Source organism: Capra hircus, unplaced genomic scaffold (assembly GCF_001704415.2).
Source record: "Capra hircus breed San Clemente unplaced genomic scaffold, ASM170441v1, whole genome shotgun sequence".
In the NCBI taxonomy this organism is placed as follows: domain Eukaryota; kingdom Metazoa; phylum Chordata; class Mammalia; order Artiodactyla; family Bovidae; genus Capra; species Capra hircus.
The window spans coordinates 1-17,203 of record NW_017211742.1 but is presented as its reverse complement, the minus strand read 5'-3'; the positions used below and the strand labels follow the sequence as shown (position 1 = coordinate 17,203).

Sequence of the window (17,203 nt, the reverse complement as noted above, 5' to 3'; positions counted from 1 at the left end):
CACTCAGATACTAGGTATCATGTTGCAAAAACTCACCCTTCATTCTCACCAGAGAAGGCCTTTTCCTGGGTGTCTGTCTGGTGCCCATGCTGGTGGGGCCAGGAGTCATCTCCCCAGCCCTCCTCCCACTGTCCTGGGGTCTAGGACGGTCAACAGCACTTCCTCTCTCCAGCACAAGAAGGAGGCTCCAGGGCCACATTACTTTATCATCCAGCATCATTTAGTTTCCTCTTCGTCTCATCTTTTTAAAGTTCACACCTCCAAAACTACCATTAGTACTTCCGTGTCATGTGAATACCACCTCATAAAATGTTACTATTGATTTGCTTTTAAAAATCTATGCATGGAACTTCCCTGGTGGTCCAGCGGTTAAGAACGCACCTGCCAATGCAGGGGACGCTCGTTTGATCCCTGGTCTGGGAAGATTCCACATGTCCTTGAGCAACTAAGTCCAAGAACCACAACTGAGCCACTGAGCCCACAGGGGCAAATACTGAAGCCTGTGGGTCCAGAGTCTGTTCTCCACAACAAGAGAAGCCAGCCCCAACGGGAAGCCTGAGTCCCACAACTGGAGTGTAGACCCTGCTCCCCGAAACTATGACTCAGCACAGCCAAAAATAAGTAAATAAATGAATAAACCTTTTTAAAAGTATAATATATACACTTTTCAGTGATAGGAAGTTGTAACTCTTTTGGGATGTAAAAATGCTTGCTTCGTGTCCGCAGTTCAATTGTTTGGGTTATTTTATCTTCTATTAGAATAGTCATTAGCACTTAAAGATGCATTTGGTCCCTAAATAATGATGTGGGGTCTTTGAAAGGGTCGACAGATGGCAGCGCAAGGTCTGGAGATTCTGAGAAACTGGGGGTATCCAAGAAAGGCATACAAATGACACACTGGACATTGGGACATTTAAACTGATTGGTCAGAAATCACACACCTCTGGCCCCAAGCCAACCAAATAAGAACAGATCAATCCTAATAAAGATGCAAATCTGCTGTTATTCCCATCTTTGTGGTTATGTCACACCCTCTCATTGTCTATGCTGAGAACTTTGTATCTCTATCTTTTAAAATAAACTCTGCCTGTGTGAGTGTTTTTGAGTTTGCGGAATTCATTCTTTGGCTCCAGGATCAGAACACAGTTTCACGTTTCAGTGGGAGATAACTAACCAATCCGATCACATATGCTTGTCTAACTCAATGAAACTATGAGCCATGCCACGTAAGGCCACCCAAGACAGACGGGCTCATGGTGGAGAGTTCTGACAAAACGTGGTCCACTGGAGAAGGGAATGGCAAACTACTTCTGTATGCCTTGAAAACCCCACGAACAGTATGAAAAGGCAAAAAGATAGGACACTGAAACATGAACTCTCCAGGTCAGTAGGTGGCCAATATGTTACTGGAGATCAGTGGAGAAATAATTCCAGAAAGAATGAAGAGCTGGAGCCAAAGCAAAAACAACACCCAGTTGTAGATGTGACTGGTGATGGAAGTACAGTCCAGTGCTATAAAGAATGATATTGCATAGGAACCTGGATGTTAGGTCCGTGAATCAGGGTAAATTGGAAGTTGTCAACAGGAGATGGCAAGACTGCACATTGACATTTTAGGAATCAGTGAACTAAAATGGACTGGAATGGGTGAATTTAACTCAGATGACCATTATATCTACTCTTGTAGGCAAGAATCTCTTAGAAGAAATGGAGTAGCCATCATAGTCAACAAAACTGTCTGAAATACAATACTTGGATGCAATCTCAAAAATGATGGAATGATCTCTGTTCATTTCCAAGGCAAACCATTCAATATCACATTAATCCAAGTCTGTGCTCCAACCAGTAATGCTGAAGAAGCTGAATTTGAATGGTTCTATGAAGACCTACAAGACCTTCTAGAATTAACACTGAAGAAAGATGTCCTTTTCATTATAGGGGACTGAAATGCAAAAGTAGGAAGTAAAGAACTACTAGAGTAACAGGCAAATTAGTCATTGGAGTACAGAATGAAGCAGGGCAAAGGCTCATAGAGTTTTGCCAAGAGAACGCACTGGTCAGAGCAACACACTCTTCCAACAATAGAAGAGAAGACTACACATGGACATCACCAGATGGTCAACACTGAAATCAGATTGATTATATTCTTTGCAACCCAAGGTGGAGAAACTCTACACAGTCAGAAAAAACAAGACCAGGAGCTGTCTGTGGCTCAGATCATGAATTCCTTATTGCCAAATTCAGATTGAAATTGAAGAAAGTGGGGAAAACCGCTAGACCATTCGGGTTTGACCTAACTCAGATCCCTCACGATTATACAGTGGAAGTGACAAATAGATTTAAGGAATTAAATCTGATAGACAAGAGTGCCTGACGAACTATGGACAATGGAGGTTCGTGACATTGTACAGGAGGCAGTGATCAAGACAATCCTCAAGAAAAAGAAATGCAAAAATGCAAAATGGTTATATGAGGAGGCCGTAAAAATAGCTGAGGAAAGAAGAGAAGTGAAAAGCAAAGGAGAAAAGGAAGGCATATACCCATCTGAATGCAGTCTCAAAGAACAGCAAGGAGAAAAATGAAAGCCTTCCTCAGTGATCAATGCAAAGAAACAGAGGAAAACAATAGAATGAGGAAGACTAGAGATCTCTTCAAGAAAATTGGAGGCACCAAGGGAACTTTTCATGCAAAGATGGGCACAATAAAGACAGAAATGGTATGGACCTAATAGAAACAGAAGATATTAAAGAGGTGGCAAGGATACATAGAAGAACTGTACAAAAAAGATCTTCATGACCCAGATAATTACGATGGTGTGATCACTCACCTAGAGCCAGTCATCCTGGAATGCGAAGTCAAGTGGGCCTTAGGAAACATCACTATGAACAAAGCTAGTGGAAGTGATGGAATTTCAGTTGAGCAATTTCAAGTCCTAAACAACGATGCTGTGGAAGTGCTGCACTCAATATGCCAGCAAATCTGGAAAACTCGGCAGTGGCCACAGGACTGGAAAAGATCAGCTTTCATTCCAATCCCAAAGAAAGGCATTGCCAAAGAATGCTCAAACTACCGCACAATTGCACTCATCTCGCATGCTAGTAAAGTAATGCTTAAAATTCTCCAAGCCAGGTTTCAGCAGTACGTGAACTGTGAACTTCCAGATGTTCAAGCTGGATTTAGAAAAGGCAGAGGAACCAGAGATCAAATTGCCAACATCTGTTGGATCATTGAAAAAGCAAGAGAGTTCCAGAAAAACATCTGCTTCTGCTTTATTGACTATGCCAAAGCCTTTGACTGTGTGGATCACAAGAAACTGTGGAAAATTCTGAAAGAGATGGGAATACCAGACCACCTGACCTTCCTCTTGAGAAATCTGTCTGCAGATCAGCAAGCAACAGTTAGAACTGGACATGGAACAGTAGACTGGTTCCAAATCGGGAAAGGAGTACATCGAGTCTGTGTATTGTCACCCTGCTTATTTAGCTTATATGCCAAGTATATCATGAGAAATGCTGGACTGGATGAAGCACAAGCTGGAATCAAGATTGTAGGGACAAATGTCAATAACCTGAGATATGCAGATGACACCACCCTTGTGGCAGAAAGTGAAGAACTAAAGAGCCTCTTGATGAAAGTGAAGTAGGAGAGTGAAAAAGTTGGCTTAAAACTGAACATTCAGAAAACTAAGATCATGGCATCCGGTCCCATCATGGCAAACAGATGGGGAAACAGTAGAAACAGTGGCAGACTTTATTTTGGGGGGCTCCAAATTCACTGGATATGGAGATTGCAGCCATGAAATTAAAAGACGCTTACTCCTTGGCAGGAAAGTTATGACCAGCCTAGACAGCATATTTAATAGCAGAGACATTACTTTGCCAATAAAGGTCTGTCTAGTCAAAGCCATGTTTTTTCCAGTAGTCATGTATGGATGTGAGAGTTGGACCATAAAGAAAGCTGACTGCTGAAGAATTGATGCTTTTGTATTGTGGTGTTGGAGAAGACTCTTGAGAGTCCTTGGACTGCAAGGAGATCCAGCCAGTCCATCCTAAAAGCACGGATGCCGAAGCTGAAACCCCAATACTTTAACCATCTGATGCAAGGAACTGACTCATTGAGAAAGCCGCTGATGCTGGGAAAGATTGAAGGTGGGAGGAAAAGGGGACGACAGAGGATGAAATGGTAGGATGGCATCACCAACTCAATGGACATGAGTCTGAGTAAACTCCGGGAGTTGGTGATGGACAGGGAGGACTGGCGTGCTGCAGTCCATGGGATCCTAAAGAATTGGACATGACAGAGTGACTGAACTGAACTGAATCATGTGTAACCAGCAGATCAGGTGTACATGTGACAACCTGGATGTGAAACAGGCGTCTGAAACTGGAGGGGCAGTCTGGAAGGGCTGAAGTCTCGTGGGATGTGATGCTATTTACAGGCGGACAGTGTCAACAGTGAGTTGGATTGAGCTGAGTTGAATTCTGAGATGCACTGCTGGTGCCTCAGAATTGCTTGTGGGTGTGTGGTCAAACTGACAGACGCATTGGAATTGGGCCCAGAATCATCTACATTCATTTTCTTATACTAAATCTGGAAACCCAGTGTCATTGAACCTTGCAGCACTTTCGTGTGTCCCCTCCCAACACCCAGCCTTACAACTGTCTTTAAACCCTTTAATTGCCACATGTGGGGACTGGCCACCATTCTTCATGGCTGCTCTAGAACATGCATCCAAGCAGTGGAAATGTTTGGTCCTCATGTAAGAACCTGCTCAGCTTGCTGTATGAAGCTGTTTTCCTCTCCAATGTGTGGGCCAACTTACATTTCAACAACCACTGCTCCACACTTTCCCAGCAGTTGGGGTTTTGAGAGACTTTAATAGCTGGCTACTTGGAGCACGTGTAGTCATACCCTATTAGTGTCTTAACGTGCAGGTTCCTGGCTGCAGTGATGTGGGGCAGCTTTCCAGTCCTTGACGGTCCCCTTATACATTGTCCTCGATGAAATTCTTGCTCATTTGGGGCCATTTCTGTATATTTCTTTGACCTTAGGCATTTTAGAAACTCGTATTTTGGCTACTGTTACTTTGATGGTTATCTGTGTCATCTGTATCTTCTGCCACCTGATGGCTTTCAATTCGGCACTCCCAGGGGTGTCTGTTATGAAGAGTTCTTCATTTTAATCCAGCTCGGGATTTCAGCGTCTGTCTTAGAGATGGTGTTCTTCCTGTGCTTGTTCAGTAATCCTGCCCCACCGACAGCTCATGGGGATACCTGCTGCAGTATCTTGCAGCAGCTCTGCTGTTTGTCTCTCTAAATAGGTCTCAGCCCAGCTGCACTTGACTTTTGGTTCCCATATGAGCTAGGGGTGCAGCTTCACTTGACTGGCTTCAGATCCCCTGTCGCCCACAGAGTGATTGAAACATTTATCTCTTTGTCATTTCTTTCTGTCACCTTTGCTATTACACATGATACTTCCCGTGGTTGGGGTTTATTTCTAGGTTCCCTATTCTGTTCCACTAGTCTACTGGACTATCCCTCTTTCAGTCCAAAAGTTTTGTTGTACTATGTTGTAATATACCCTGGAGAAGAGAATGGCAACCCAACCCAGTATTCTTGCCTGGACAATCCCATGGACTGAGGAGTCTGGTGGGCTGCAGTCCATGGGGTGGCAAAGAGTCAGACACGACTGAGCGACTAAGCAAGCAGGCAGGCTGTAATGTATCTTCACAACTTGCAGAGCCAGGCCTCACACATTGTTCTTTGCAAGGTACCCTTGCCATCCTTGAAATGTCTGCTTCCTTATAAATTTTACAGTGGAGTTACTGAGTTCCACAGATGTCCACTTGGAGATGTGGTGACATACGTTTGGATTCTGCACATTATTTTGAGTAGAATGGACATTTATACTCTGTTTTTTCAAACCCTTAATGTGGTGTATTTTTCCGTTTGTATATGTCTTTAATATCCTTCAAGACAGATTTATAATTTTCTCCATTGAGATTTTGTATATCCTTTTGTTGTATACCTTTCTAAATGTTAGATAGATTCCAGGTATATCCTAATTTTTGATGCATTTGTCAATGGTTCTCATACAGTTTTATATTACTGTGCTATGGGAATGTGATTGATCTGTTTTGACTGAGTTGCAAGGCATGTGGGAATCTTAGTTCCCTGCGAGGGGTCAAATCCCCATCTCCTGCTTTGGAAGGTGGGTGCTTGATCACTGGACCACAGGAAGTCTGCAATGATTTTTAAAACTGGAATTTGTCTCAAGTCATCATGCTCTCTTGTTAAACCTCTAAATGGATCTGTGTAAACTTTTGGATTTTTTCTAGAAACACAAACTTATATGAAGAGAAATCTCTTTCTTTTTCCTTTCAATTGTTACACCTTTTACCAATATTTATTGACTTGCTAGGGTGGAACCTATACTACTTTATTAAGTGTGATGTTTTCTAAAGACACCCTTCATCTTTTTAGGGAATTTCTCTTTTATTTCCAATGCACTGTGAATTTTATCACAAAGGCATTTGCAATCATCCAGTGCTCGTTTTTTTCATCTCTGGAGATTTAATCAGGAAACTGGGGACAGTAGCCACACTAGAAGCCACACTACATAGCGTATATTGCCACAGAGGAAATGTAACATAAGTAATTGATTATGCAGGTTTTGAAAGGCCAGTGGAGCCTGTCAACCAGGGAACACTCTCTTAGCTTTGGACCACTCTAATCTAAGCTCCCAGCTTGACATTTTTCAAATCTTTTACATATATAGATACATATTCTCTTTGAGATACAGGTATAACATTGTATTAGTTTCAGGTGTATAATATAATGATTTTATATTACGTACATATTGCAAAATGATCACCAAATATGCTTAATTAACATTTATATCGATAAGGCTAAAATTTTTTTGTGTGATGAGAAATTTTAAGATCTATTCTTTTAGCAACTTTCAAATATACAGTACAGTAGTGTTAACTGTATTAGTGTCCCTAAACATTTTAAATATAATCACCATGGTGTACATTACATGTCCATGACATTTTATTTTATTCCTGAAAATAAGTACCTTCTGACGACTTTTGCCAATTTTGCCATAGACTCCACTCTCTACCTCTGAGGACCACCAGTTATTTCTCTTTATCTGTGACTTTATGTTGTTGTTTATTTTTCATTTTCACCTACTTGTGAGATCATACAGTATTCTTCTTCCTCTGTCTAATGTATTTCATTACCCTAATGCCCTCACGTACCATCCATGTATCGTAAAGGCAGGATTTCCTTCTCTTTTATAGCTGAAGAATGATCACGAGTATGCACACACCACAGTCTCTTTATTCATTCTCTCATCATTGGGTATGGAAGTTGTTTCCATGTCTACAATAATGTACATAGTGCTTCCATGAACATGGGGTGCATGTATCTTTTCAAATTGCCATTTTCATTTTCTTGAAAGGCCCCAAAGTGAAAGTGCTTGAGGTTCTATTTTTAGTTTTAGAGGAACCTGCAGAGTGTTCCCGAATAGTGGCCGCACCAATTCACATTCCGGCCAGCAGTGCCCAGGGGTTCCCTTTACCCCACGTCCTCACCGACACTGCTTGCTTCTTGCCCTTTGACCTTCGCAACTTGACATTTGCTGGACACCAGCTGCTGTGAAGGTGTGCTGCACAGCCCTGTGGCTCCTGGCCTTCTCCAGTGTCTGCTTGTCCAGCAATGTTTCCGCAACAGGTGAGGAATGAAGGCGAGAGCTCGTCTCCTCTTGTTCACCTGGACCCTGGGCAGGGCCAGTCCAGGGTTCTATGGAGCCTGACATTGACTCAAGGGTTTCGGATCCCTCCTTAGGAAAAAACAAAAAACAAAAAGCAGTGTCACCGAATACAATACAGACATGGCTCCCAAATACAAAATGTGACCCCCAGGTCTCTGCTGCGGCCCTGAAGTGTTTTCAGCGACTGAGAACAAAGAACAAATAAACAAAGAAGTTGCCATATCTCTTATCAGTCAGTAAATTCCAAGCACTCATGAATCTGTGAGCCAGGAACGGTGGATGGAGGCCAAATACATATTTCCTAAAAGTCTCAATATCACAGGCACATCACATCTGAGTTTCTTTTGAATGAGAAATCTATGTAATCAATCACAAAACATAAAATGCTGAAAACCAAAAGATAAGACATATATTGCAGACTATTTTTCTTTCGTCCTTTTCTTTTACAACCATGACCTAGGGCTTGTAGGGTCTTAGTTCCCAGACCAGGGATTGAAGCTGGGCCAGAGGCAGTGAGAGTGCAGAGTGCTAAGCACTGGGCACCATACCACTTTTCTCAGAAGTCAGAAACACCTATCACACCTGCATAACACCTGTTCCCCATACTTTTGGCCTGAACCTCTTTGATTGCCTCTTTTTGGGAGAATAATCATGTATATTAATTAATATGAATATTCTACTAATAAGGTGTTAGCCGTGTCTGATTCTTTGCGATCCCATGGGCTGTAGCCTGTAAGAGCCCTCTGTCCATGTAATTCTCCAAGCAAGGATACTGGAGTGGGTTGCATTCCTTCTCCATGGGATCTTCCTGATGCAGGGATCGAACCCTGGTCTTCACACTGAGGGTAGATATCTTTACCATCTGAGCTAGCAGGGAAGCCCATTGTACGAGGAAGTGAGATTAATTCTATTATGTCGAAAATAGAGTAGAAAGAAGATGCAGTATTTCCACTGGCACGATTGATTGACGGACATTTCTTTTCGTTTCTGTAGTTTAAAAAAGTAAAAAATATATTAATATTTCTATCTAACTATAAAAGAAACTTTCCATCAGTCCCATGGCTTCTTCCTGAAAGTGTCTAAAACGTTTATGATCGTAGTCAAACTTGTGAAACTTAAAGAATTTTTTCCTGAAATGGGCAGCAAGTTCACAGGTTTTTTCCACACATGACTTAAGCTTTCCTGTGGCTTTGAAAAGAAGGCCATCCAGAGTGAGGGGTCGTGAACTGTTTCTGTGTGAGGTCTGGACTTTGGGGTCTCAGCTGAATGGGGCAAAGTTCTGCCATTATCACCCCACTTTGCATGGGCCTGTGTCCCCATCAGCAGTTCCCACAGACCCTCAGATCCATGAAGACGCACAGCCCGTGTGCCCTGTTCTGGAAACCCTTCGGGGCAAAAGAGCTTTTCACGCTCAGCTTTTCTTCCTGGGTTCCACCCTCCACAGTGTGTGAATCTTTCCTGCCCAAGTCTGAATGGTTTTGAGAAATCTTTCAGTGTTCTTTTCCGGAAAGTCCAGTGTTTCTCTGTTGCAGGGTTGGTCCCACCCGATGACCAGGGCTGGAGCCCGTTTCTCTTTTCTGGTTGTGCCGGCCGCTGGGCGCTCTCACCGTGGACCTGAGCATCACTGGACGGGTGGTCATGTTAGAGCCACGTGCTGTGAAGCCTCTCGGCCTCTGGGGGCCTCAGGATCTCCCGCTGAGGCGTGGGGTGTGGGGTGGAGGGGTGGGACCTTCTGCCTCCTCAGGGCCGCCCCTCCTCCATGGCCTGGGGCATCCAAGTTCCCCTTCTGCGCTTGGCCAAGGCTCTGTCTCCCTCACCCTCTGGACTTCCTGTTGGGGCTTCCTCGTTCCCTCCTCACATTCGGCGCGCTTCCCTCCCCTGCAGAGGGACCTGAACCGGCTCTGTGCTGGCGGATGCCGACATGGTGCCCCTGCTGCGGCTGCTCCCCCTGCTGCCGCTGCTGCCCCTGCTGTCGGGGGGTGAGTGGGGGAGGGGTAGGGGACGGGGCTTACTGGCTGGGGGAGGGGGGCACACGTGGGGAGGGGCTGGAGCTGCCGCTGAGCCTCTGTGTCCCCCAGGGTCCCTGCAGGAGCTTCCAGGGTACGAGCTCCGAGTGCAGGAATCAGTGGCGGTGCAGGCGTGCATGGACGTCCACGTGCCCTGCTCCTTCTCCTATCCCTGGAGTTCGGGAAATTCCTGGTATTCCTCTGACGAACCCTTCATCTACTGGTTCCGGGAAGGAGACCGCCATTACAGTGATGCTGTGGCCACAAACGACCGAAAGAAACGAGTGAAGTCAGAGACCCAGGGCCGATTCCGCCTCCTGGGGGACCCCAGGGACAACGACTGCTCCCTGAGCATCAAAGAGGCCAGGCTGAGCGACTCCAGGAGTCTACTACTTGCGAGTGGAGAGAGGATCTGTGAGATACAGTTACAGAGGGAAGCAGCTGAATTTGCAGGTGACAGGTGTGACGGGGGGCCCAGGAGAGGACCCTGGCCCATGGAGACTCCTCTGTTAGAACAGGAATGGGGTATAGGAGCCCTCCACACTCCAGGTCTTGAGGTTGGAGGGTTCAGGAGAAACCCAGAACTGGGAATGAGTTGTGACCCTCACCCTCTGGGTCCCCACACCCCTGCGTCCAAGCATCTCCCTCTGTCTCCTCATCTCCTTTTCTCCAGGGAAACCCAACATCCAGTTCCTGGAGCCTCTGGAGTCCGGCCGCCCCACACCTCTGACCTGCAGCCTGTCGCTGGTCCTGTGATCGGCCACACCCTCTCCTGTTTCTCCTGGGCGGGAGATGCCCTTGATGCCATGAACCCAGACACCCTCCACTCCTCGGAGCTCACCCTCACCCCGAGGCCCCAGGACCACGGCACCAACCTCACCTGTCGGGTGACACTCCAGGGAACGCAGGTGACCCTGGAGAGAAACCGTCCAGCTCAACGTCTCCTGTGAGCGTGGACGGGTGGCGGGGTCCCTGAGGGTGGTGGGGCGTGTGTGTGTGGGTGTCTGCGGTGTGTAGAGAGAAGGCCAGCCCACACTTCTTTGGGTCTGCGCCCTGGGAGCTGAGGTGGGGAGTGGCCGTGAAGGACAGCCCCCCCCCTTCCTGGTTTCTCTCCTGGGGTGCTGGTCAGTTTCCATCCCACTCCTCCCTATGCAGCAACCCCATGTCTTTCTGCCCCAGATGCCCCGAGGAACCTCCGCATCAGCCTCTCCTTCAAGAAACAACACAGGTAGGACAGGACCTCTCCTCTCCAGGGCTGGGTCCTGCTCCTGGGACCGCCTCCAAGGGGTGGGGGGATGGGCTTGAGGGTGATCAGATATGGGAAGAGTAAGGAGAAAATCCCCACCCCGCCCCACCTCCCATGCACTAGACCACACACACATGCAATACACAGAGACTCACACACAGGCACAGACACAGAATACACACATGAACATGCACTGAGACACGCATAGAAACGCCCATACACACAGGTGCACACACATCACACATGTACACATATACACAGTTATACCCACAGCACAGGCACCCACCATGCACACATACGCTCATGGACATACACACGTGCACTCATGCACACATACACACAGGCACACACACATACACCCCACACATTTACACACTCACACACCCTGTTCAAGGCCCATTTCCTTCACCATGGGTCTATTATGTGGCTTTCTTCCACAAAAGCCTCCTGAGTCCCATCTCCTGCTTCCTTCCAGTGAATCAACTTCTCAAGCCTTGAGTCTCTGGGTTTTCTTTCCACCAAACAGCCCCAGGCCTGTCCCGTTGAGACACCAAGCCTCCCCTGAAGATACGAGGCCCAGACACATTGGCTCAGCCTGCTTAGGGTGGAAAGGTCCAGCCCTGGGACCACAAGGAACCCACCTGGCTGGCTGGGGGAGGAGAGAGTGACGCCAGGAGATCCTGGAAGGAGGGAGGAGGAGACCTCAGCCTCCCCCAGCTCTCCTGCTGCACTTTTCCCCAAAGCCCTCAAGATTCTGCAGAACGCCTCATCTGTTCTCATCTCAGAGGGCCAGGCACTGCAGCTGCTGTGTGTTTGCTGACAGCAACCCCCCTGCACAGCTGAGCTGGTTCTGGGGATCCCCAGCCCTGGAGTCTACCCCCATCTCCAGCACCGGGGTCTTGGAAATACCACAAGCCGCGGCTGGAGATGGAGAAGTCACCTGCCGAGCTCAGCACTCACTGGGCTCCCAGCAAGTTTTCTTCAGCCTCTCTGTGCAGAGTGAGTTGCAGGACAGGTGCTGGGGGTGGCCAGCCTGGGCAGGTGTGTGCCTTTGGGAGGGCTAGGTCTGGGGACTGAGCTTCACCCCCTCTCCCTTCCCCAGAAGGCCCCCCTCCCTGCAGCTCTGAGACTGAGGAGCAGCAGGGCTCCTGGCCCCTGGTCCTCACCCTGATCAGGGGGGCCCTCATGGGGGCTGGCTTCCTCCTCACCTATGGCCTCACCTGGACCTACTACACCAGGTGAGCACAGCTGTCTCCCTGCGGGGAAGTCCAGAGAATGGCTCTGGAGTTGCCTGTGGGGCTTGGCGGTCCTGTCCTGCCTGCAGCTAAACTGTGTGACTCTCCAGGGACTTCCGTGTCAGTCCAGTGGTTGAGCCTGCGAGTTTCCACTGCGAGGGGCAGGGGTTCGATCCCGGGTTGGGGAACTAAGTTTGCACATGCCTTGAGGCAGAGCCCAGAATGAATGAAATGGGTCTGCCTCTCTGACCTGAGACCGTGTTGGCTCTGCAGGTGTGGTGGCCACTAGGGAGCTGGACTGAGGGGTGTGGCCACGCCTGCTCTCTGTCATGAGGAGATTCACCTGAGGGATGCAGAGCCCAGAGGACAGATGTGGGGACATCACTGCGAGCTTCTCCCTGGAAACTCTCGCCTCCAACCCTGTGTTGTTTGCATCCACGAGCCTTCATTTGTAGAGATGACTGCGAGACAGTAGGAAGAAGTCACTACCACTGAAAGGAGACTTTCTGACTTAACTCGCTTAGTATGAGATTACTCATGTTTTCACATGTATCAATAATTCATTGTTGGTTCTGCTTGGTTTTTGTCTTAAAAATAGTATTTTACATATGGCTATTCCTCCAGTTATGTATGGACTCTAAAATACGATGACATTGCCTTTGTTTGCAAATTTTGTCTCTTTCACAGTAACGTTGATGTGAATGGGTGTGATGAAAATAGGAGGCCCTAGCACTTTTCTCCTGGTGGGTGTGGAACTGCTTCATCATACATTTGGCATTTATTTAGTTCAGAGAAGGTAGCCTCAGAGAGTTCTTTTGAGTAGTTAGATGAGTTTATATCCCATGGTCATATATGAGGGTTCTGAGCTTTCTATACCCTCAGCAGCACTTGTACTGACCTACATGGTCCATTTTCGGCACTGCACTCCACTGTGGCAGTATCTCCTTGCCTTTTTAGTTTATTTCCCTCACGTGCAATGATGTTGAGCCATCTGAATATCTTCTTTAGGGAAATTCCTGTTTGGATCTTTGCCCATTTAAAAATAAAAATTGGGCAGTCTTTTTCTTGTTAATTGAGTTCTTTAGTCTGGATGTGACTTTTTAAAAATCAAAATATAACTGATTTATAATGCTGTATTTTGTTTCACAGTACAGCAAGGTGATTCAGTTATATACGTATAGTCTCCTCAGATTCTTTTCCCGTTATACTTTTTTACAAGATTGTTAGTATACTTCCCTGGGCTAGACAGCTGGTCCTTGTTGGTTATCTATTTTAGATACAGCAGGGAGCCTGGTGGGCTGCTGACTATGGGGTCACACAGAGTCAGACACGACTGAAGTGATTGAGCAGCAGCAGCAGCCGTGTGTATTTGTCAGTCCCAACCTCCCCAATTTATCCTTCCTCCCTCTGAAAAAATTTTAGGATTTTTACCCTTTAAGAAACTAAGAAATGTAAACAGAGTATTTCTAAATAATATATTAAGAGAAAGGTTTTTTTGTTTTTTTTTGTTTGTTTCCAGAACTGGTTAATGGGAGGGTGTAAAATGTTTAGAGGACCCTGTCAAATTTAGGAAACCTTATGAAATACCAATTCTAAAGAGCATCAAGGTCACAGGTTATTTCCACACATGGCTTTGAGCTTTCATGTGGCTTTGAAAACAAAGGTCATGCAGTGTGAGGGGTCCTGAATGCCCTTCTCGTGAAGTCCAGGCTTCTGGGGTGCAGAGTGGGGCAAGGCTCTCACTTCAGCCACCCTGTTTTGCATGGGCCTGTGCTCTGGGGGTTGGTCCTACAGACCCTCAGGTCCACAAAGACCCATAGGCCTGTGCCATGTTTGGAAAACCCTTCTGAGGCAAAGGAGCTTTAATGCTCAAGTTTTCCTTCCTGGGCTCCATTCTCCACTGTTTTGGGGTCTGGAAACTTTTTCCTGCCTGAACTGGAGTGGTTTTGAGAAATTTTTCAATATTCCTTTTCCAGAACGTTCGGTGTATTTCAGCTGCAGGTGGGTCCTGCCAGATGACCGGGGCCTGGACCTCCTTTCTCTTTTTCTGGTTTCACTGCTTACGGGGCGATCCTAATGGTGAACATGAAATTCATTTGGAAGGTGATCATGTCACATCCAGGCTTCCCTGGTATCTCCGGTGGGTAAAGAGTCAGGCTGCAATGCAGAAGATGCGAGTTCAGTACCTGGGTTGGGAAGATCCCCTGGAGAAGGAAATGGCCAACCCGCCTCCACTATTCTTGCCTGGGAAATCCTGTGGGATGAGAAACCCAGCAGGCTACAGTCTCTGGGGTCACAGAGTCGGAGACAATGTAATGAGTAAACAACAGCATTTCAGAATCACATCTGGTGAAACCTCGCCAGCTCTGGGGGCCTTCATGCTCTCCCCTGCAGCCTGTGGAAGGAGCGATGGGGGAGGGGTTGGAGGGAGAACGGGAAACACTGTGATTTCTCATCAACACCCCAGCCCCGCCTATGGAGTCCACCTTCCCCTTCTTCCGCCAGCCAATCTTCATCACCTGCTGCCTTCCTGGATGCTTGTAGGGGCTTCCTCCTTCCTTCCCCACATTCGGGGCACTTCCTCCTTGATGGAGGAACCTGGACCTGGGCTGGAGGATGCGGACATGGTACCCCTGCTGCTGCACCCAGAGACTCTCCATTCCTTGATGCTCGCCCCTACCCCGAGGGCCCCAGGACCATAGCACCGACCTCACCATGTAGGGGTGAATCTCCAAGGATCTCAGGTGACCATGGACAGAGCCATCCAGGCTCAACTGTCTTCCTGATGAGTGTGGAGGGGTGGCTGAGTCCCTGAGGCAGTGGTGTGTGTGTGTGTGTGTGTGTGTGTGTGTGTGTGTGAGTGTGTAGAGAGAAGGCCAGTCTACTCTTCTATGGGTCTGCACCCTGGGAGCTGAGGTGGGGAGTGGCCGTGAAGGACAGCCTCCCCCCAACACTTCCTGGTTTCCCTCCTGGGGTGCTGGTCAGTTTCCATCCCACTCCTCCCTCTGCAGCAAGCCCATGTCTTTCTGCCCCAGATGCCCCGAGGAACCTCCACATCAGCCTCCCCTTCAGAAACGTCACAGGTAAGACAGGACCTCTCCTCTCCAGGGCTGGGTCCTGCTCCTGGGACCGCCTCCAAGGTGAGTCAGGGGAGTGGGCTTGAGTGTGATCAGATATGGGAAGAGCAAGGAGAAAATCACCACCCTGCCCACCTCCCATGCACTAAACCACACACACATGCAATACACACATACACATATGCACAGATATTAATAGATCCTGGGAAGGCCAGAGGGTGAGACCTCAGCCTCCCCCACCTCTCCCACTATGCTTTCCCCAAAGCCCTCAAGATTCTGCAGAACACCTCATCCCTTCTCATCTCAGAGAGCCAGGCACCGCAGCTGCTGTGTGTTGCTGACAGCCACCCCCTGCACAGCTGAGCTGGTTTCCAGGGTCTCCCGCCCCTGGAGGCCGCCCCCAACTCCAGCACCAGGATCCTGGATATGCAGGACTTAGGACCTGCAGAAAGAGAGTTCACCTGGTGAGCTCAGAACCCTCTGGGCTCCCAGCATGTTTCCAGAGGACAGACGTGCAGACATCACTGTGAGCTTCTCCCTGGAAATGCTTGACTCCAAATCTGTCTCCTTTCCACCCAAGGGTTTTAATCTTTTAATTTGTAGAGGTGACTGTGTGATGACCCAAAGAGTAAATTCCACTGAAAAGAGACTTTTATTCCTTTCATTTTCCAAGAATACATGGTCCCTCATCAGGACAGGGCCCAGGGGGAAGCACGAGGTTGTGCTCAAGGAGCAGGAGCAGGGAAGCCTTCCTTCGAGTTTCCACGGGAAAGACAAGGCTTCTTGTTGTTGTTCAGTTGCTCGGTCACGTCCAGCTCTTTGCAGGACAGCATGCTAGGCTTCCATGTCCTTCACCATCTCCCGGAGCTTGCTCAAACGCATTTTCATTTAGCTGGTGATGCCATCCAACCATCTCATCCTCTGTTGTCCCCTTCTCCTTCTGCCTACAATTTCCCCCATCATCAGGGCCTTTTCTAAGGAGTTGGCTCTTCACACCAGTGGCCAAGTATTGGAACTTCAGCTTCAGCATCATTCCTTCTGTTAGGGAAAGCACACTGACTGAAACCACCCACCCTGGCAAGGCACCACAGTAACCATTTGCATGAGGTGTCTACGACAGGAGGTCCTGGTAAGGAACACGGAGCTAATAAGCCTCCACCACCAGAAGAGTTCTGGAAAGGTCAAATGGAGACACCACATGTCCGACCACCTCCCAGAATCCTTCTCTCTGGCATCCATCTTGGCGGAACAAGGCATGCACCACCAGCAAGGACTCTGAGCCTGAATGTTTGGCTAAAGACAACCAGGAAACTAATCCCATCACCATACAACCCAAGACTGCAAGCCATGTGACAGAGCTGTTCTCCTGGGTTCCCTTACCTGCTGCTCTCCACCCGGGCGCCTTTTCCCGATAAAAATCTCTTGCTTTGTCAGCACATGTGCCTCCTGGACAATTCATTTCTGAGTGTTAGACAAGAGCCCAGTTTCAGGCCCTGGAAGGGGTCCCTCTTCCTGCAACACTTCCAGTGAATATTCAGGGTTGATTTCCTTTAGGATGGACTGGTTGGATCTCCTTGCAGTCCAAGGGACTTTCAAGAATCTTCTCCAACACCACAGTTCAAAAGCATCAATTCTTTGGCACTCAGCTTTCTTTATAGTCCAACTCTCACCTCCATACATGACTACTGGAAAAACCATAGCTTTGACTATACCGAACTTTATCAGTAAAAGTAATGTCTCTGCTTTTCAATATGCTGTCTAGGTTTGGAAGAAAAAATATACGTTTCATTCCACAAGCAAATCTTTAATTTCCAATCGGCTGCACAAGTCAACACAATCTCTTAGAATTTTGGAAGGCCCGCA

General features: G+C 47.6%; 1 protein-coding gene and 1 pseudogene across 1 annotated transcript; both read left to right on the top strand.

Moving 5' to 3' along the window:
• Window positions 1-9,697: 9,697 nt before the first annotated feature.
• On the top strand, window positions 9,698-11,014 carry LOC108635190 (annotated as a pseudogene).
• An 85-nt stretch (window positions 11,015-11,099) lies between these two features.
• LOC108635189 (sialic acid-binding Ig-like lectin 14) lies at window positions 11,100-12,612 on the top strand. The gene is made up of 4 exons (XM_018045449.1): window positions 11,100-11,108; window positions 11,814-12,027; window positions 12,131-12,266; window positions 12,537-12,612. The coding sequence occupies exons 1-4, from the start codon at window positions 11,100-11,102 to the stop codon at window positions 12,550-12,552; spliced, it is 375 nt and encodes a 124-aa protein (XP_017900938.1). The 3' UTR covers window positions 12,553-12,612.
• Window positions 12,613-17,203: the final 4,591 nt, after the last annotated feature.

Bases quoted from the DNA above. Each gene is read 5' to 3' on its own strand.
- LOC108635189 (XM_018045449.1), top strand. The intron at 12,028-12,130 runs GTGAGTTGCAGG...TCCCTTCCCCAG, and splicing joins CTTCAGCCTCTCTGTGCAGA to AAGGCCCCCCTCCCTGCAGC.